The 22,295-nt window shown below is 35.7% G+C and overlaps 1 protein-coding gene across 29 annotated transcripts in view; it reads right to left on the bottom strand.

Annotated features, from left to right (window-relative positions):
• LOC109048981 (neurexin-3a) overlaps window positions 1-22,295 on the bottom strand; it is a 262,198-nt gene that overhangs the window by 170,116 nt on the left and 69,787 nt on the right. For all 29 annotated transcript variants that reach the window (XM_042773788.1, XM_042773784.1, XM_042773790.1 and 26 more), the window contains 2 exons: window positions 13,180-13,618; window positions 10,300-10,683 (listed from right to left, as the gene is read on the bottom strand). In XM_042773788.1, coding sequence (XP_042629722.1) covers window positions 10,300-10,683; window positions 13,180-13,618 — 823 coding nt within the window. The remainder of the gene's footprint in view (window positions 1-10,299; window positions 10,684-13,179; window positions 13,619-22,295) is intronic.

A 22,295-nucleotide genomic window follows, 5' to 3' on the forward strand; every position in this document is an offset into this window, starting at 1 on the left:
CATTTGGAGAAATTTAGCATTACATCACTTCCTGACCAATGGATATCTGCAGTGAATGGGTGCCATCAGAATGAGAGTACAAACAGCTGATAAAACACCACAGTAATCAACAAGTAATGTTTTTAAGCTACATGTTTGTAAGAAACAAATTCATCATTAAGATGCTCTTAACTTCAAACCATTGCTTCTGGCTAAAATAGTCCTCTATCCAAGTTGTCTCATCTGACAAGAGAAATATGCAAAGATCAAGCACCGTTTAAAAGTGTAAACAGTCCAAAACAGTTCTAAGCAAATATGTCAGTAGATTCTGATGTGAGAGGACAGGGGATAGACTTTTTCACTGAAGGAAACATTATTATGAATTATAAGAATCACTGACCAATACAGAAGCAGGGAAACCATTTCTTAATATGAGTTCTTGTCTGTACTTGTGTTCTTGTGGGCTCCCAAAGTTCAAAGTTCACATCTAGTCAAATATACATAGTGAGGATAACTGGAGTAGCCAAGGTGAGCTGAGTGACGTTATCAAGTACGCTACTGATCCATTTGCAGAATTAGCAGATTTGCATCCTCCTGTCCACAGGAGTTCACACTCCCGAGTCGAATTTGCCAGGTCCGAACTACCAAGGATGCAAGTCTGTACTTTGTGTACTTGGTATTGAGAAACAGCTATAGTTGTCCTGATTACAGGAAGGACACCTCATCCTAATATTCTCTGCTTCTGTGTACAAATAATGATGTGAAAACTAAACTAAAACCTTTTACTTAAGCCAAATCATTCAGGAAATTGTTCAGCACATGTTTGTAATTAAACAGACTTGCAGGTGGTCACACCCACCAAACAGTCACATGTGCATGTTAAATAATGGTCACAGGTGTGTGTTCTCTTTTGTAGAGAAGCAAATACCATGATGATGCAAATGGCAATCTCTAACAAGAGCTCACTGCCATAATCACACAGTATACATAAAACAGAGTCACTTTTTCAATGAGGATTATTTTGTCAAAGGAGAAAATAAAGCACAGCTTCTCGACAATAATGAACAGTCAAAAATCTAAAAGAGCATCAAGCCTAAATGTGACTATAATGACTTACAGGCCATTTATTTGATGCAGTGTTATTTTACATAAGATGATTTGCCTTGAATGTCATATAGAGGGCTTTGGAAATATATTTTGGAGTCTGAGTAACAAATTTAATCTAACTTGCTTAAATTGAAAAATATTGTATTACTAATACTTAACATTTAAATCTGATTCGTCTTAGAAATGAAGCACATCATTATGCATAGCATTAAACAGGATAAATACCCAGAAAATACCCAGCCTCTGTCCTTAAAATGTCCTCTATCTCCTTTGGTAGGCAATCAGAGATGTTAATATTTCCTTCCTGTGCCACTAGATGGCAGCAGATGCCTTTTGATGACAATGCATGTAAAACAATATATTGCAGTGTTTTTTTAAAGGTTGCCCAACACTTAATGTCAACCAATGTTAAATACAGATAATTAAAATCACTACTGCATGGACACCATACACAATGAACAAATATAAAGAACCCATGCCACCTGCGAATAGACAATGTGCAAGCTTCTTATGCATCCTCCAAAATTACTTAAAAGAATTAATCAGTTCTCACGCTCTGGTCTGTTTTTGGTGTTTTCTGGTGTGTGAATGGTGCTGGTTTATAGTGAAACCCTGAAGGGGGGTTCTGACACCTGCAGTTGCCATAGACAGCGGATCGTGGCTATACTGCAGCAACAAATTTAATAATTTAGAGGCACCCTTAAAAAAGAGAAGAGGGAGACCAAATACAGTAGGCACCATCCTCCTCCATGTGCTCCTCCCAACGCCAACACAAAAGGATTTACTTTGTTCTGTTTCAGCTGCGATTGTGGAAGCAGCTTGCAGACAGCTCTCGTCTGCACTCATTTAGCTTCAGAGCTGGATTAGAAACAGTTCAATAACTCTCCTGCCACTGAAAATACACTGTTTTCAACCGCAGAGCCACACCGCTTAGAGCAAACCCACAAGACCTCCATGAATGCCCCTCTTCTTGGATTTCTTTTTTATTGTAGATAGTAGAGAATAGCAAGGAGAGGCCCAAATAAAAATCTCTTAATATTTATTATTTCTCCCAGATAGCAATGACATTGAGAGCTAATGGAGAGCTAATGGTTTTCTTAGGTTGTGTTTATCCTAGAATGACTTGCAAGGGCATCATAGCTGTACCCTATGGCCACATATGCTAACTGCTATGCTAGTTCCCATATTTCTTGTCTTTCTCATGCTGACTCTCTCTCTCTCAATGATTTCCTACTGTGCTCTCCTTCCTTGTCCTTTCATGGCTCATTTAAAATTTTCTAAGGGAAGAAAGCAGGAATGTTAGTGACTGGCATAGATGATTACAGAAACTATGTAATAGCCTGGTTTCACCTGACGAAGGTCCTCGTCTCACAATAATTTATGAAGGTTTTTGAGGCTGCCAACACCTGCGATCTGAAAATTTCAGCAGGCCTGTGAGTGACGACTAAGAGCAAGTTAGGTGGATTATCGAGGGATGTCACCTCTTGCTCCTCTAACCAGCTGTGACAGAGGGGCAGACAGAGACCTCGGCTCCTGTGTGCCTCCATGCATGGAGAGGAGGGAGAGAAAAAAGCCACACTGATGTAAAATGAGATACTATGGGATGTGAATGCTCAATGATGACTAATTTACTTGGTGTCAGCTTGGATTTGCAGTGTAATAAAACACTATTTAAATGCTCAGTACTATTCAGTGACCTGAGAGTCAGCTTATACATAATCAAAAGTCTGTATATGCGACATTATCAGCATAAAGTCTGCTCTACAATGCAGCATTTTCTGAAAAAGAACTACAAGAACAGATTTCTGACCAACATATAAAGTGACCAACCAGAGTTTGTTTCTATTAAATTTGTGAAAAAAATTGTGGAATTAAAAGTGGAACAAAAAAAACAAAACAAAACACAAAATTACTAGTTTATAACTAGCAATTGTGAGATATAAACTCACAATTGGGTGAAAAAAATAATTCTGAGGTTACTTCTTGCAGTTCTGACCTTTTTTCTCATGAGGCTGTCTGAATAATCAAAAATTTTTTGGTTTATTTTTGCAATATATATATATATATATATATATATATATAAATATATATATATATATATATATATATATATATATATATAAAAATGTATATCTTTTGGCTGTTCACTTCCTGTCACAACAGAAAAATAAGCTTTCACATTTTCACATGTCCTAAATCACAGACTCAAAGAGTCAAAAACAAAAGTTATTACCTTACTAAGAGCACTGCGATTAGAGCTCAGAAAATCATGTTACTCCACCACACTAGCATTACACAAGATGGCAGACTGAGATAAAGTGAAAAAATGAATAAAATTTTGTGTTCTGAGTTTCTACTCTGATACTCTTGAAGACTGTTTATGTATTTACAAACCCACTGTCTGTGTGTATAGCCCAGGGGTAGGCAACGTCGGTCCTGGAGTGCCGATGTCCTGTTTAGCTCCAACCCTGAAAAAAAAACCTCACTTGTCTGTAGCTTTAGTAATCAAAAAGACCTTGATTAGCTTGTTCAGGTGTGTTTGATTAGGGTTAGAGCTAAACTCTGCAGGACAGCGGCACTCCAGGACCGACGTTGCCTATCCCTGGTATAGCCTATACAGTACAGGTATCTTCAGTGCTAATGCATTAGCAGACAAATGTTAATTTTCAGCCTAAAATGATATAAGGTACAATATCTCATAGCCTAACTATCTGATGGACTTTATTAAAGTGAAAATGGCCAGAGTAGGCTCATGACAGACTTTATTTTAAGATATTTAATGATTCTAATTAATTCATTCTAGCTCACCATTTTGATTAGCCATGAACTCTCAGATATAAGTTTTAATCCTGATCAGTTCCAGAGGAGTTATTTTAAGATATTTAATGATTCTAAAAAGCAGACTTAAACAGATTTAAATCAAAAGCTATGAATATGGGCTCTTTTTATAGTGATAGATGGTTGTTTTGTATTATTTTTAGAAGGGATTTTTTCTGACATAGGCAGTGTTTGACGTAACAATAAAAAGCTATGAATATGGCTCATTTATAGTATAAAACAGGAATATATTCTAACAAAGACAGAATGCAAGAACAGAGTGGGGGGGGGATGAAAGAGAATGTGGAAACTCTCGAAATATCCAATATCCACAACTGTCAAGCAAAGCAATGCTATCTCCCATTTCCTGAGGCAGCGGCAGAGACCACCTCTTCCCTCTCATGATGGAATGGCAAACACTTTCTATTGATGGGGTCTTAATATGTCAACACACTGATGCATCTCGTAAAGGAACAAATAATTTTTACCCAGTTCTAAATAAAGAGCTACACAACGGCAGACAAAGTTCCATTTCACTTCTGTCTGGATGAGCTTGTGTATCGTGGCCAAATGAATGCTGTTGTTAGTGCTTCACTGATTGGCTATTCAGCATGATTAGAGACTTTTCAAAGAGAGGTGAATGATAGGGAGGGAACATCTGCAGAATGTGAGCTGATTTCCTGAAGCTGTGAAATCAGGCAGACTGCTGGGGATGGAGAGGAAGGGATGAGGGAAGATAACAAGGCCTCGGGACCACGGGGGCGGCACGTTTTGATTGACTGCTGTGAAATCTTATACTGACATGTTTACCCCTAAGACCCGACTTGAGTGTTGATCCATACCCTCAATCCTGAGTCCAAGATGTCTGAACTTGTGGGTATGTACGTATATGTGAGTGTGGAATAGGTCTATCGTGATACCGTGATATTGTAATACAAGTCACTGCAATGCTCGCGTTTTTTCCTTTCATGGGGCTAGGCGTTTTACACTTAATGCATTTGTAGAGAATGTTAAATATGTTTTTTATGCCAACTGACTCTTTTTATTTACACTAACCCTCAGTGTACCAATGTGATTTGCACAGAGGATCCGTATATTTGCACTGAACAGGGAACGGGAGAGAGAGATTAAATGAGCGTGTGCGAATACCTGCGTCTGTCCTGTCCATATATTAATGAAAAAAAAAAAAAATTAGTTGTTCAGAGCACAGAGTGCTGATACTGGTGAAATATCAGCACTCTTAGAAAGCCTCTTGTTCAGCCAGATTCAAGAATCGGAACTAACTAATATACATAATAATAATTTATTTATATTGTAAGCAAGCAAGATATAATTAAATACATAACAAAAATATAAAAGAATAATAAATGCAATAATATCGCATACCGCACAATTTGGCCACTCAAAATCACCGCAAGGGTATTTTTTTCACCACGACAGTCCTAGTGTGGACTCAAATCTGTGCATTACAGACAGGCACTAGTACACAAAAATGACCACACTTGATATATCATATTAAAAATGCAACATTTAAGAGCACTAGACTCTGAGAAACCACTTGCATATTATGGAACGGTCAAAGATGTCAGTTTTTAAAAAAATGAAAAAAGTTTTAAAAAAGTAAAAAAAAAAAAAAAAGACTAACCATCTATCTCAATGCCACATCGAAAAACAGACCAACATACTTCACATCTTCCTCAATACCACATCAGACATTTTTAAAAATAAAATATGTCTGTGTCTGTATTTTTGTTTGTGGATAAACACATTTGTTTCTGCAAGAATAAATCGCACGGATCTATATCTTTTTAAATTCTGTGTTTTGTCTTGTGAACTTTGCCATGAAATGCTATACCCCAGTCATTGTGCATTTTACAAAGGTTCCTCCCCCTCATCATCTCTCCAAAGAGAAATGAAACAGAGAGACAGAGAGAGAAATGAAGGCAATCAAAAGAAAAGACAACCTGAGGAAAGAGTAAAATCACTGACATAATTACCCAGATTAGGCTGGAAAGAGTAATTGCAAGATAAACCCTCACGGATGTCATCTCTATGTGCTCTTTGTGGCTTAATCAGACACTACAGTATCAAATCAATAAATGCTAAAAGCCTTCGGCAGTAAAACAGTTTGTGCTAAAACAGGAAAGTAAAACAGAACTGCAGAGCACTACCAAGTGAACCTGCAGTTTGTGTTACAAAGTTTTACAGAAATTGCCCAGGCCTCCGTGCCACATGGGCTTCACTACGGAGAAATACAGTATTGACAAAAACAGAAAAAAACAAACAAACAGAATCTGAGTAAACTCAGTTGTGATTATAATTGAGTGTTGTTAAGGGACCATAGCCCTAGCATTCAGTGCACTCTCAAGTGATTTAAGGGCCATGGCTGTGGGGTCCACTTTGGCTCTCTGGGGCCCCCAGGCCAGCATAGATGACCTTCATACTGCCTGAATCAATAGCAATTAACTCAAGACACATATTAACAGATATTATATTAACAATTCACATGGCAAACCATGCATATGAACAAAATATCTGAGCCAATTATCAACATATCAGCTCATCCCACAATCATCTAATCTCGTTATTTAATTTTACATTACTCGGGCATGACCTGTCGAGGTACTTTTATAATGATCAGGGCTGCTGGCACGGAAATGAGGTTTTGCATTTATTAACCAAACAAACTAATTTTCTACATTAATGGCTGAAGGAATTAAAGTGCAAAACTAAATCTCAGCACTAAATTGGCAAGGCACATCAGACAATGCATTAAAATGAGTTCAATTACCGCATAAAAACAGGTTTTACCTTTTTTACACAGTATTAACTTTATTCTACTGTGAGCTATAACAGTATTGCATCGTTTAAGTTGGGAAGTTAAAGGAAAATGTTTTAAACCATCATTCAGATATAACAGATTTAAACTAAATATTAAATCTCTTAACACAAAACATATTGCTATGATATTGGCTTGGAATTATGCTGTCTTCCTGTGCAAAGACGGCACTTGTAATTAATAAGTTTGAAAAAATATTGTAATTACATTTCTATTATGCAAAATAATAAAATATAAATGGGACTGTGCTCTATATTGTGAATATGCTCTAGTCAATGTTATAGTCAATGAATTAAATACAATATACAAATATATATATATATATATATATATACGTATACATATATATATATACATATATATACACATATTAACACACACACAAATATACATATACACACATACAATATAATATTATATAATATTGTAATATGTAAAACTTCCCATGGTTAAATTTGAATTTTTCGCTCTGTAAAGAATAAAGCACTTTTTTCTTATGTCTTTCACTCCTCAAAAGTGTAGTTTTCTGAACTAATATGCAGTACATGCAACGGTCTTGTGTGCAATTTTAAGAATAAGATATGAAATTACTTGAGAGATCCCAGCTGCACAATGGATTTAATAACTCTTAAAACGGGATTCAGTTATTTTAGACTCTACAGCTTGCGCTTGTTTTATATTCTGGCAGGCTGTTCTGTGAGGGAAATTTTCTTTGTTTAGAAGATAATTCATGCCAATCAAACTCACAAAAGTGAGAGAGGAAAAAACATTCATATTCATGTAAATTTTTATACATATATGTTGGCTATGTATAATATAAAACAACGTGATATATCATGGTTAGATGTTAGAGCTTAGATAGAATTTTATAATATTGATCAGCTTGTAGAAATGCAAAACATTTAATGAAGGGGTCATATCATATGGGAAATCATTTTCAAGTTTTTTTATTTTTATAGTCATTAATAAAATAAATTAAAAAAAATCATCTTTTTACTTTTAAACAGAACAATACTTTATTAGTATTTTCCTATTTAAAAATAAAAATTAAATAATTTCTCATTTTATAACCAGTGTATTAAATGTTTTGAATTTCAGCAGCCAATGAATCAACGGTTGCTCTTCCAGGCCTAAAATTGCGACGCACACAGTCACATTTCCTCAATCTGAAAAGAAAAAAGAGGTGTTTGTCAGGGTTGAAATGCTAAATGTGCATTAGAGAAAATCTTAAGTGTATGTGTACTGACAGGAGGACAGTGTGGTGTGTGACAGCAGCCAGTTGTCTGGCCCGAGCAGCAGCTACAGGCTTCTGTGGAGCTGAAAATAGATCTGGACAAATATCAGGTAGTCGGGTGTGCACTCTTGACAGAGTGTGGGTTTAGAATTATAACACTGAAAAAAAAAAAAAAAAAAAAAACTTGACTGTGTAGTTTAGCAGAACTATTAGACATTGGTATAAAGTCTCAGCTGGTATACCCAATGACACAAGGTCTGTTTACTAGCTGTGGGTTGCATACTGCACACTAGATTGTCAAGAGCTGGTTGAGTCAAGGTGCACAGATTTTACCAGGAATTTCTTCTGTGTTTTCTAGCTAAGCAGCTTAGCAAGCATCACTAATACTTATAATGTGCTCTTTTAAGTGTTAGGGTTGTCTAGTCATTTCAGTGTTTGGTTATTTGTTCAGACATGAGCCATTCAAATGAGCAGTCCAGGTGCACACAGATGTGCATGAGTGTGTGGGTGACTTACACTTTTAAAGCTGAATATTTTGCCTTGTGGCATAAGTGCAGTCGAATGACAATGTTTAGACACATCTCTAGTCAGTATCAGAATACTTCTCATACTCACTTTTCTCACAAACTTACTATAACACGAGATGACACTCAGTCTGATGCCCAGGCAGATGATAATGACTGACTGACTGAGCGTGCAGGAGGTTGATTTACAAACTGTATCTCTGGCAATGGAGTGTTAAACAGCTGTATATGACTTTCACATTTGTCTAAAAACACTGCACAAGACAGAAAAAGACATCATCATGATGTTGTCTGACAATACAAAAACAAAACAATTCATGTCAATGTTTGCTACGTCTGACCCTTTGTATCCTCTTGAGACTCATTTATGTTCTTGATACGGAACATGAGGCTAAAGTCTAAAATTTGTTTTATTTTATTACTATTATTGTTATTTTCATTGTAATTTCTCATTTATTTGCATTTAACTTTACATTTGTTTATCAGATATTTTTAGCCCAAAGCCCCAAATGACAAAAATTACAAGCAGTTTATCATAAAGGTGCCAAAAATATTAGCTCTATTACAGTAGAGAGTATACACAGGCTAGGTTTTAAAAATAAATAAGAAGGGCTAAAGAAGCTACATTTGTAATATTGTCAAATTTTATTTTATAGATATGTTATTGAAACGTTATCCTGACAAACAGTTACTGTAAACGGCAGCCTACACTTACCTACATACAGGTTCTTTAATGCTATTACTGGTTCCATGATAACACCCATGGAACCTTTCCATTGTACACAAGGTTCTTTATAGTGGAAAAATATTATGCAGGTTAATACAATATTCTACACACTAAGAAAAAGTGGATATTTAAAAAAAATATTCACAGAAAGGTTCTCTGGGAAACCTAAAATAATTATTCTTAGGCATCTCTGCAAAAATCCCCTTTTGTATCTTGTCTTAAAGGGACTTGGTTCAAAACATTTGCGAACTACTGTTCTACCTCATATTTACTTCATATTTACTTCTACTACAAATGTGATTACCTAAATATGTTATATAGACCAAGAGTAGAATAAAAAATAAATACATTTTAAAACCAAATAAACAAACAAACAATGGTTTCTTGTAATATTACACAAATAAATGAAGCCCAACAGAGAAACCAGCTCTCATGCAAACATAATGCTTTGCTCAGTGTTCACAGACACGCTGGAAATCCCTCTATTACCTGGTTACCTGGGACCCCTATCTTCCGGCCCATATGGAGCCCTTCAAACATAGAGCCACAAGCAAAAGATCCACAACCACTCAAAAACCCAGCCATCTCCTGTCATCTACCAAAACCATTCCACTTCATTTTCCATGCAAAAATTATCAATCTATTTTTTTTTTTTTTTTTTTCAGATATCTGAAGATCTGTACTTTATTAGCGGCTGGACTTTTTCCAAGGTATGACATCATCAGGGGTTTGACTCAGGCGCAACACTCCCCAAACCCCACAAAACATCAACTTCCATACAACAACGTGCTGAGATATTAATGAGCTTATAGTTTAACTGATTACAGTATGTGAGAGCTAATCCGCTGTTTACAAACAGCAGCAGATGGGATTTTACAGGTGAGAAGCTAAACAAACTGGCGTGACGGTTATTGTAAACAGTCCTTTTTATTATTCAAATGTTGCAGTTGAAATTAAACCTGCCTCTCGGGTTTATTCTAAAACAAAGCAAAAAATTAATTCTAGGAAACCAGGGCTGTTAGGTTTTTGTGAACTAATAAAGGGAAGGTAAATGTAAAGGCAGCTAACTCACCCCTCTCACACGTGCGGGACCAGTAACCAGTGCCTGTGCAGTCGCAGATAAAGCGATTCCATCCTTCTTTGCACACACCTTTGTTCTTGCACGGATAGCTGTCGCACTGTTTGCCTGGCATCTTGTTGCAGGAAGGTTTGATGCCTGCACCGTTCTGGGCCTCAGCGATTTGCCTGATGTCCTTACTGCGACCGTCAATGAACAGGTCCCGAATGCATCCCACATAGCCATAGTTTAGCATAGCAGTCCATAATTCGGTGGGAAGGATAAGGCCGCCCCGGTTATCGGGGAGGCCACCCAGGTACATGTCCCCCTCCAGGTCCAGGATCTCATTTTCGCCACTGGCGGTGAACGGAGTGCGACGGCTGTTTACAGATATGGTGCCTGGAAAAAAACAACAACAACAACAACAACAAAAAAATGGTTATTGTTAGTGGTGCAGTAATGTTACAGTTAGTTTTTAGCAGTTTAGGTTTGTGCATTTAACCCCTAAAATGTCCCCAAAAGTCATTTTAATGACAAAACTCAAAAATTATGTTTGTTAATTAAAATAAAGCTGCAATAATATAAATAAATAAATAAAAAACTTAAATGAAAATGAGAATACATTTTAGAAATGTTGCCTTGGCAACTTTCTTATTTTTTTTTTTTACTAGCTTCTGCACTATTCTGTATTGCAGTAAAGTTAATATCGTTGCCAAATATATGATAAATTGCTTGTGATTTTTTTTTTTTTTTTTGTTGTTGATTTTCTCATTCGTTATTTTGGGCTAAAAATGTCTGAAAAAAAAAAGTAAAGTTAAATGTAAAGTTTAAATGTAAATAGATCAGGATTTTAAGAGCAATTTGTTTTTAATCTAAAATTAAATTTAAAACAATGTGGAGTGTAAAAATAAAATAACAGTATATACATAATGCTAAAAATGTGATGAATAATATATTCTAATTCTAATTATGTATTTTTTTTAAGTAAAATTGACATTAAAATAAAACTAAAATAAAAAATAAACCACAAAATAAAATAAAATGAAATAAAATAAATGAATGTTTAATGTGAAGAGACTATAAACTGTAAACTAAAGTACTGTAAATTACTGCACTGCGGGTTCAGTATGTTGCGTGTCTATAAGTCCATAAGAGACAAAGATAGGGACATTATTTTCTATTTATGACCTCATGGGGAGTGTGTGAATCTTGTAAAGCGGTGTCCCGCATACAGACACACTGAAGTAAACAATGCATCCCATGTGGGGAACCAGGGATCAATGGGAATAATCTCTTCAGAACTGACACTGGTCCAGTCACCCACATGGCTCTGTCTAAAACCTCACATTATTGATATCCTACAAGACCTCCCAAGGGCCCTGTGCTATGAAGTGATATGGAGTAGTCGTCGATCGATTCAGAAACAAAGTGCCAGGGAGTCAAGGGCAATGAAAGAAAGAAAGAGGTGAAGGAGGATACAGAGAAAGATAGAGGGGATAAAACCTAATAGAAAGTTATGTCAAAGGAGATGTGAAATGAAATGAAAATGTCAGCCTGCTTCGGACTAAATCTGTCCATTTGTGGTGACTAACCACTGTGCTTTTTTGTTTAAAGCTGTTATCTTTGGACTGCAGAGCTTAACGCCTATGGAAAACACACAAGCAATTACAGTATCCGACCGATTTAATAATGAAACTAAGTGGGAGTTCTTCATGTGCTCAGTTAAAAATTGGTTTTAAAATGAGATACAATTTATGGGTAATGTCTTTATTTCTAAGAGCAGAAATCCATTTTTAAGATTTTTTTTCTTGAATTTAATTTATAATGTTAGTCATTTCTTTTGCAAATTAGATTTACAAGGTCATTTTAGATGTACAAGTCCAGACCTAAAGGTCTCCTACCTTTAGGTCTATTTCATAAGGCAAATGAAACAACAGCACAACCACAATAGAGGGTTTGCTTTGTATTTCTAAAAAATTGTTCTTCTACCACAAATACTATGGAATGTTTTTTTTTTTGTTACTATCTTAAATATTTTCTTTATTAACAGCCATATAATATTCAGCAATGTACACAGAGCAAAAAAATATGCTCTGCATAAAAAAACTCATTGTACCTATTATTTCTCCTACACTATACTGTAATAATGTAACCTGTTAACATAAGTAACAAAATAGCTAAATAATGAATTACCATTAAAAATAAATGAATAAATAAAAATGATAATCAAATCGATTAATCACATCCAAAATAAAAGTTTGTGTTTACATTATATGTGTGTACTGTATTTATTTATTTGAATAAATAAATACAAACATGTATATATTGAAGAAATATTTGTAATATATATTTATATATAATATAAAATATATATATATATATATATATATATATATATATATATATATATATATATATATATATATATATATATTCATTCACATGAAAATATTTCTTATATACATGTATAAGTGTGTATTTATATATACATACAAATATGCACAGTACACAAATTATGTAAACACAAACTTTTATTTTTGATACAATTAATCGCAATATTATTATTATTATTATATTTCTAATTTCTATATCTATTGACGTTTAACTTCACATTTATACAAAGAAACAAATGAGAAAAATCAAAAGCTATCCAATCTGCCAACAATAATAGCTTTACTGCAAAAGAATAGTACAAACGCTAGTTTAATAAATAATTAATTAATTAAATAAAATAAAGTACATAAATATTATGTACGATAAAAGTCTACTGGATTTTGAAAAAAAAAAGAAAAAATGAAAGGCATTTAATAAATGTGTTCAGAATTAATAGTAATAGGAATAAAGAATACACTTAAGTGTTTGTGAGCGTATTTGTCTGAGAATCCACACACTGACCTGATCTCCCGTCTCGTTGGATGTCCACATGATACCAGGCCCCATCGTTCACCTTGTTCTGTGTGGCTTTCACTTTGATAGTCCCAGAGCCCATGTCCAGCAACAGGTACAAGCTTCCATCCAGAAGCTCAACTGCAAAAAAGTCCACTTTTGTGTTCTTTTGGCTACGGGCATCCTTTCTTTCCTGCGGCTTCCCGTGGGTGAAGAGAATAAGGCCGTTTGGTTCGGTGGTACGGAAGTCGAAGGAGATGGAGCCCATGCGTTTGGTGTTCCACTTGGGTAGGCTGATGTAGGCCTCGGGTGTCTCGAATGAGATGGGGTCCAGAGTGGCCACGTTCTCGCACTTGAACACCACATCTCCCTGAATCTTCATTTTGGGATCCACAATGCGGGCGAGCCGGGAGAGTTCCAGCCGGATGTCATTGTTTTTGTAAACAACCTGTGTGGATGTAAGCAAAGAATCACTGAATGATGATGATATCTTTATCTGGCTTTCGAAAATAATGAATATGAATATGCACTTTTTATTTTTTATGCTGGATGCTAAATAGAGAGTCCAGGAAAGGTGACTTTATTCAAATATGACCTGTGATAATACCAATAGGCCATGCTACTGCTTGCAAATGACTGTCTTTCAATGGTAATTGACTCGGGCTGTGCTGGCACAAGCATGTGGGTCTGGTTTTCTTGATAACTATGGTAATACAGTAGGTTTACAAAGCTGCAATGGCACTTTCTACCACAAAAGGAGCAAGTCCTGCCCCCGCCTGCTTCCCAAATCTGACATTGTGCTCTGGGTCCTAGTGCCCGTCAGCTGAAACTAAGAAACCCGGCCATGTGCTCTGAGCAAGTGCTTAATTTTATCAGAGCTTGATACTTAATTTTTTCCCCAAGGCACACATGCTCTTAAATTGAAATATTTAGAAGCACATTAAAAAACAATGGGGACGCAACAAGAATTTATTCAAATAATGTCTCATAACCTTTATGCATAATGTGGGACTTTTAATTATAAACAAGCCTGAAATAAATACAGCAGAATTTTGTTTTGAAAGGCCTATACTATTGACAGCTTTTCAAAAAGATGAGGGAGATAAAATGAAGGAGGATTCTGGGACTCTTACAACCATCTAAAACAATGCAATATGCAAATAAATAAATAAATTAATCAAATACTGTCATAATTCATCAACAGTAGATGATAAGAAATTTATTGGTATAAATGTGCACGATTGTGAAATCGTGAACCCGTATAACATGCACCAGCACCACAATTTTAATTTGAAATGTGCAGGGCTTATTTATTAAATTAAATTATAGTCTTTTGAAGTTAAATAATTACATTAGGCTGTTTTGCTATTCCTTTTTTTCCATCCTCAAATTTAAGACCACTTAAAATTATAAGTTATAAAATTAAAGACATTTAAGCTTTTTTGTGGCCTAACATTTAATAAAACCTCACTGGGACTTTTTTTAATTTACACATTTGCTCCTAAATACATTTTACAGTTGCATTTAAAATTTTAAGACTTTTTATATTTCATAAAACTATGTAGAGACTTTTTTTTCACACACATTCCCAAATATATTTTACAGTTTGCACACTATTTTCACTCAAAAATGTGAGTGAAGCTCTCACAATGTTAAGCCCTGTTTGCATGTGGTAAAAGGCCACCTGGGCTATTTTTTGCAAATTAATATGGTCACCTTACTAATTTTGCATGGTCTTACCATACATTACATTTAATACAGATTAAACGGGTATAGAGCGTACTGTACCTGCAAACGATGCAGGAATTCACTGAGTGTGAAATTGCCTGCCTTAGCTAATTTCTCCTGAACAAAGGGATCATTTTTGGGGAGGGGTATACATTTTTAGAACATCACACCATTTGTGAGTGCAAGCAATCGACACAAACGCTCCAACCCTGATATTACAGTTAATCCTGAACATTGCAGGGTGTAAATCAAACATCCTCTCAGGTGCAGGAAGGGCAAAGCGGAATGGAAAGATTGTGTTCTGTTTCTGCAGAAAAGCCACTGAGATATCCAGGCTTTTCTCCTCTGTTGTGTTTCTTATCTGATAGATCATAAATATCATTCTCCCTGAGGGGGATCCATTTCTCAGACAAAGCCATACGTTGGTTCCTCACATCTCATACAAACATCATTTTTCATTTTTCTCCACAAGACTAAAACTGCTAGCTTCAGTCTCTTATTGTTCTTTCAAAAACAGTTTTTCTTCTCTAGAAACCATAATAGTGCTGTCAGATAGATTGACGTACAACTGGCTCTGTTAAAACTCTAACATCATGAAGGAAAGATTACTTCAGCTGCAGAATCAGAGAAATTTAAAGCACTTATTGCAGCTGTTGTCTAGAAAGTGGAGACTAAATTATTGAATTCCATGTCTGAAATACTGGCATGATGGTAGAGCATGTATAGACTGTTTTCTTATAATATTTCTTATATTATATATATATATATATATATATATATATATATATATATATTTTTTTTTTTTTTTTTTTTTTTTTTTTTTATATATAAATAAATACACTAACATTCAAACGTCTGGGGACAGTATAATTTTTATGCTCACCAAAGCTGCATTTATTTGACTAAGAATACAGTAAAAATAGTAATACTGAAAAATATTATAATTTAAAAAAACATTTTCTATTTGAATATATTTAAAAATTCGTCATTTATTTATATGATGGTAAAGCTGAATTTTCAGCAGCCAAGTTGTTACATTATGCTGTACATCAAGTAGAACATATTGGAACATCAGATAATCTCTGAATAGAGGATTCTGGGAATTTGTTTGTTGTTTAAGTTTAAGTTTATTGTCAGTGTACAAGAAGTGCGACGAAATTTCTGTTGTGCAGTACCTGAATACTTTCATACACACACCCATACTCATAAAATAAATAATAAATGGAGAAAGAGAAAGAGACAAAGATTGTATGCTACACACAGAATCCTCGCAAGCATCTCATAGTCCCAAATATGACCTTGAGGACTTCAACATGACTGAAATCTGCCAGACATTGATTATAGAAGATGATTGCTGTTATTTGTAACATTATCATTTCTATTTATCCTGTCTGGTACATTTTTCATCACCTAAATCAAGTTTCATCTTGCAAATTGTCCACAACACCAGGGGCAGCCTTAGTGTCTGACACAAATTGATACTCTGCAATTTGGTCTGTTCTATGGCATTGTCATTTTGATGCTCTCAGGCGGCCCATGAAATGTCAGCCGGTTAATTCAGCTGATGAGCCACTCAGAGCTGTAAAATATCCGCACCCTTCCCCGAGTCTAGATTCTGAGCTTGCAAATCATATTGCAGTTGTCCAAACTGTTATATCTTTTTTCTGAAATATTCTTTAATTGCATTAATTGAATTTGTAGCGTGGTGCAAGCCATAGCGGAAAAGCAGCATATGTCATTCAAACAAAAGCATTTCAGGGGAGAACAAATATTTGTTTCCCTGGGTGAAAAGAAGGGTGACTTGAATAGAGTGCACCTAGAAATCTGACATTTGAATATAATGCCATGGCTTTATCTAACAACACCTGGTATGTAGTTTGCAGGAAAGACAAGCAAGAGTAACGGAGACATAATCTATAGATAGACATGAGAAGACTCCATGGATCTGTTTGTGTGGAGCTATCTCAGCTTTATGGATTCGGCTGTGAGGGAACGTAAGGATTGACTGGTTCCAGACACAGAAAGAAATTTGTTTGAGTGTGTGGATAGGCTAAAAATTTCATCAGGTTGTTATCTTGCCTTGCAGACTCTGAAATAAACTGGAAAAAGAAACTTTCTTACGTAAGTCTTTATTGTACAGCTAAGCTATTTACAACCAGAGAGGCCATGTGTTCTTCCTAAAGCTTTTGTTAAAAAATAAAAAAAAAAAAAAAAGTTTGATAAAAACCCACGAAAAAAGCATTGCACGCTTCATGTCTAGGCCAATCCCAGAATGCTCAGCATATAAAATACACACAAACTGATAAAAAAAAAACAAAAAAACTAGAGGTCGACTACTGTATCATTTTGCAGATTAATCGGCACCGATAGTTGTTGCATTCATTACACAGTAGGTATGTGCCGGTATGAGATTTTGACAGTATGATAACCTTAAGCAAAAATTAGCTTATGTTTTCTTTGATTTGTTTCCTAAAAAGAAAAAAATAAAGACTGACATCTTTATTTAACCTAAATCTGTAATTACAGTTATTAAATTTTAGTTATATAATTCATAAACATATCATTTATATAATTTCATATAATTTGGTTATATAATAATAATCATACACAAAATTTGATTTAATAATAACCCAGTTTGAAGCAAAAACAGAATGTTCTGACAAACTTTGTGAAATTATACTCCATGCCTGAACGAAACAAACAGCAGAAGCCCTGAATAAGATGCAGATTCACTCTCTGACAGCAGGAGGCGCCTCTGGAACACCAGATACAGACCAGATACAGCGTTTCCTTGGTTACCGCTGTAAACAAAGCTGCTGCTGAAACACTGCTTTAATATGAACTTTACAGAGATAAGATGAAAAGAAAATACCACGTAAACTTTTCAGAAGACAGTCAGCTCCTCTCAGAAACACATTCATATAAACCCCCAAATCAATACTGAGGCTTTTCTTCCAATAGTTCGTGCAACATGAACAGCGAGTGATCTGCCTGCTACAGTATTTTTCTCTGTGCGTACGTCTTCAGCGTCTCTGGTCTGTGTTAACATGCGTTAACAGACTTAACATTTTCACATAAATTACATTTTGGAAAATGATTGCATTGCAATGCAATTCGTCCAGAACAGAGCAAAAAATGCACGGTTGCCGATCATGTAAAGGCCAGAGTATATTTCGGCCATCCGCGCACCGTCGGCATTACGTTATTTCCGTCATTAAGAGGGCTCGCAGACAGCCACGCACCCCGTGGTCCTGCGCATGTGTCGAGCTCATCCGTCCGCACTCATTGACCCGGTTAAGTTCGGCCATGTTACTGACAGATGTGTTTGACCGATAGGAGGAGGAGGGGTAGGTGTTGTTATTTTTACTGTATTCACTGTGATGGGTTTGTGGTATTCTTGTCTTTGAGGAGACATGGAAAACAGCGCATATGGCAGGAACGGTATAATGGAAAATATCAGTGGTTTAGAAACCGTGAAATTTTCTAATCGCGGTATACCTTGAAACCCTAGAGGTGGAATCACTGAAGCCTCGGGCTGTTTGACTCGTGACTGCGCGCTGCACAAAGCGGGACACTTCAGACGCACAGATTAAAAACATCGACAACTAAATGGTGTGTACACATCATTCTGTAGTGCATGTTTTCATATCAATACTGTGTTATTTTTTTTGTTATTTCTTGGTTTTTTAGTGTGTATAGAGTAGAATTTTGTTTGGTTTTTAGGCAGAGAGGACGTGAACATTAGCAGCACCTCAAATGGTTAAACATTATGACCGAAACGTGCAAGTCTGACCCAAATTCTTAATGTCATGATTGTTACCATCTATTTGCATTAGTTTATATCCAGCTGTTCACATTAATGCATTTGTTAGCCAGCGAAGTTGCATATTTAAAGCTGTGATGCGAGAAAGCACATATATATGTTCACACAGCTGAAAGAAATCCTGCCAGGTCACAGAGCGCCACTCACAGTTTTCCATTAAATTATTGCAAAAATTGTATATTGTGCACTTTTCAGTGAAACGTTTGTCTTTCTGTGGCTCTAATAAAGTCTGTATGCGTCACATACGTTTTGCTGTTGTTGTATTTTTAACAACAAACTTCGAACTTCAAACTCATCTATGATGCTTTTTTTTTTTATCATTCTTGAAATGAACTTTTGCCTGTTTGGTGATGAAATATACTGTTTTAGACCGCTGCTTGAATTGATCGCAACGTGTCCAGTGTGTGTGAGATACTACCTGCGAGTTGTCTGCAAGACACTGTGCTTTTTGCTTGGTGTGTGACTAACATATTTTGTTATTTGGATTAGATAACCATTGCATGTTCTAGAATAGAATCAATTAAAGTGTGAGTGTATACGATATCCATACGTATGCAATTTCAGCGCTAAAGCCTTTTTGTAGATATTCAAAGATGGCCATGTGTTAATCTCAACATCTACTAATACATTTTTACATTTTGAAGTTGCTTCTGTTAACATTAGATAATGAACTATGAACTAACTTTAATGATCAATATATAGGCTAATTAATATTTAATATTACAAAGTACAAATATGGTTTATCACTGTTTTTTTTTTTTTTTTTTTTTATAGAAAAGCACTATTTTAGTTTTCGTTCAGTATCCATTTTAAAAACTATTGGTTGATTAACTGGTATCGGTCAGTATGGACCAACCTAGATATTGACAAACGTTATTAATTTATTTATTTATTACTATTTTCTGACAGATTTTCTCAAGTTTGGACTATTGAGCAAATACTTGCTTTTTACATTTTCTGCTTCTGCTGAAAAAAACGCCAGTTAAATTTTTATTTGAAACAAGGATTAATTCAGTGAAATTATTCTAATTAAAATAGCATATTTCTTTGTATTAAGTATTTGTATTTGTATGCTTATTTGAGAATGGCATTGTTAGATTAGCCATGCAAACTCAGTTAGAATCAGTTGGAAGAGATATTGACCAATCCAAACTGATCACTTGTGAAGTTAAGATGCTGACTAAGTAGACAGCAGGCAGCAAGTCAGCTTACTAGGTTTTGCACTTGTGAAGTTAAGATGCTGACTAAGTAGACAGCAGGCAGCAAGTCAGCTTACTAGGTTTTGGAACAGAGTTCATGTGTCATGGTCCTCCCCATGCCGAGTGGCCTCCTCTCTGCCTGTGCTGGCTGGGGCCTGTAGTGTCACCCGCATTCATCATCCACAGCTGTCTGCTTCTACTATAAATCTCTGCCTACAGTGCCTACCCACCACTCTCAAGGAATTAATAGGCCCCAGGTAAAACTGGAGAAAACTTGGAAATCAGTATAGAATATTCACTAGTCAAGCATGCCAGGTGGCTCTTTGTGGATGATTTGCATGGGAGCTCGGGGGCAATGAGGTGCAGAAGGGTCTAGATGGCCTGGTTGGACATGGTATAACAGGTCAGGGCTTGTGCAGCCAAACGTTTGACTATCGGCATAATGGCATCTGGTCTGGTTTGCAACTTATTTAACTTATTCTGTCAGAGTTAGTTTTGTTCAAACCTCTGCTAGACCACAGCTCATTTGCATACACTGTATTAAAATAGAATTTTCCTCACAAGAACAAATGCTAATGCTAATTAGCATGTTAACATGAGAAGCCTACCATCTTCAGGGAAAATCTGTTATCCGCTAACCATTCCTGTAAGATTTACCCCCCCCCCCCCAATTTATATTTAGTTTTATATCAGCTTTATTTCAGTTTTCAATAGTTTCATTTTTAGTTAATAACAACACAGCTCAAAATATTTATGTTCCACAGAGCGGTTTTGTAAGACATGAGGGTGAGTAAACAATCACAATTTCTGGGTGAACCATGACTTTAACTGATGTTTTGTGAGAGAGAGGGCGAGTGTGAGGGTGAGAGAGGCTGGGTCAACCCATCTATCAGAACTCTCACATCCACAGAGCAGTGCTGGCTCTGGAGCAAGTGTCCAGAGCGCAGGGACCGTTTCATCCAGCCGGCCCAGCAAAGTGACAAATGACAGTCACCATGCACACATCCTGGAAACTGATCATGATGGCGGAGCAAAGCAAGGGAGCCAGAATCCAGCTCAGCAGTGGAGGCCACTCAGTATCCAGTCATTAGTGCTGACAGACCCCTGTACAGCCACACGCCCCGCCATACCCTGATTACTGCCCTTCACGCTCAGCTTGAAAGATGGACACAAGGCGGCTCTGAGGAAGCCCGTGACTATTTATACAATACTCTGCTTCATTTGAAGAAAAAGAAAGAAATTTGTTATTTGTTTTTTTCTTTTTTTTTTTTTTTTTTTTGTGATGAAAAGTCATTCATCATTTTATTTTTTTTTAAAGAAGTGGTTTTTCTCAAACTATTAATTCAGTGCATATTCTTGTGATTTTTTGTGTTAAGAATTTTTTTTTTGCATCCTCTGTCCTATATACAGTAAATAGGTACAGTGTTAAATGTGTCTGCGTGACCCTTTCCACAACATGACTGCAGTAAGCATCTTGTGCCACAGGGTGGTACACTCTACAACACCACTGTCTACTTCTAATAATAGTTACTATTGCACAAGTTTAATAGAACAATAATGCCCCAGAGCAGGCAAAATGTGTAGTGAATAACAGTAAAATAAAAGAAAATTCATATAAAACAATAAATATATATGATTATTATTATTATAAATAATATTAATATCAAATATAATAAAAACAATTATAAATAATTAGATTTTTCTGAAAGAAAAAAAATTTTTTAAAAGTTTTTAGTTTTTTTGTATGTAGTTATTTTTTTTTTTTTTTTAAGCATGTTCTATGTATGTATATCTAGCTTATAATTAAAATGAGTAGAATATACAACAGATGAATGCATTACACATTTTTGTCATTTACATTTTTGCACAAAAAGTAAGAGCACAGCATTAGTAAGCTACTGTGAACATAGTAATTGCAAACACAAAGTCTGGACATTTTAGGTTGAACTGAACCCAGCTAAAAATGCAATATGGCACTCTTGAGGTCATGTCACCCTGACCAGATCGTCGAGTCTCATGCCATATTACAAACACCATGTGTCCGAGCGGCCACACGTGATCCATAACAACTACATCATTTTCAGCTTCCACATCAAATGTGAGGTTTTAAAAGCTGAGAAGCGTATAAAATTACTTTTCATCCTTGGGCTCAGACTATGAGAAAGAGTGTGAGGAGGAGGTATCTATCATTATGGCCACTCTTGGGTGGGTGAAGGATGTATAAGTTCTGCTATCTCGTCTTGAGCAGCTCTTAGCATCCAGATCACCTATCTAACAGAGCAGTGTTATGTAAGCATTCACTATATCACAGCACACATGAGACTGATTACTGTAATCTCTAACATGAGTGGCAGTTTTTTCAAAACTCAGCACAG

This window comes from Cyprinus carpio, chromosome A17 (genome assembly GCF_018340385.1).
Source record: "Cyprinus carpio isolate SPL01 chromosome A17, ASM1834038v1, whole genome shotgun sequence".
NCBI classification, from domain to species: Eukaryota; Metazoa; Chordata; class Actinopteri; order Cypriniformes; family Cyprinidae; genus Cyprinus; species Cyprinus carpio.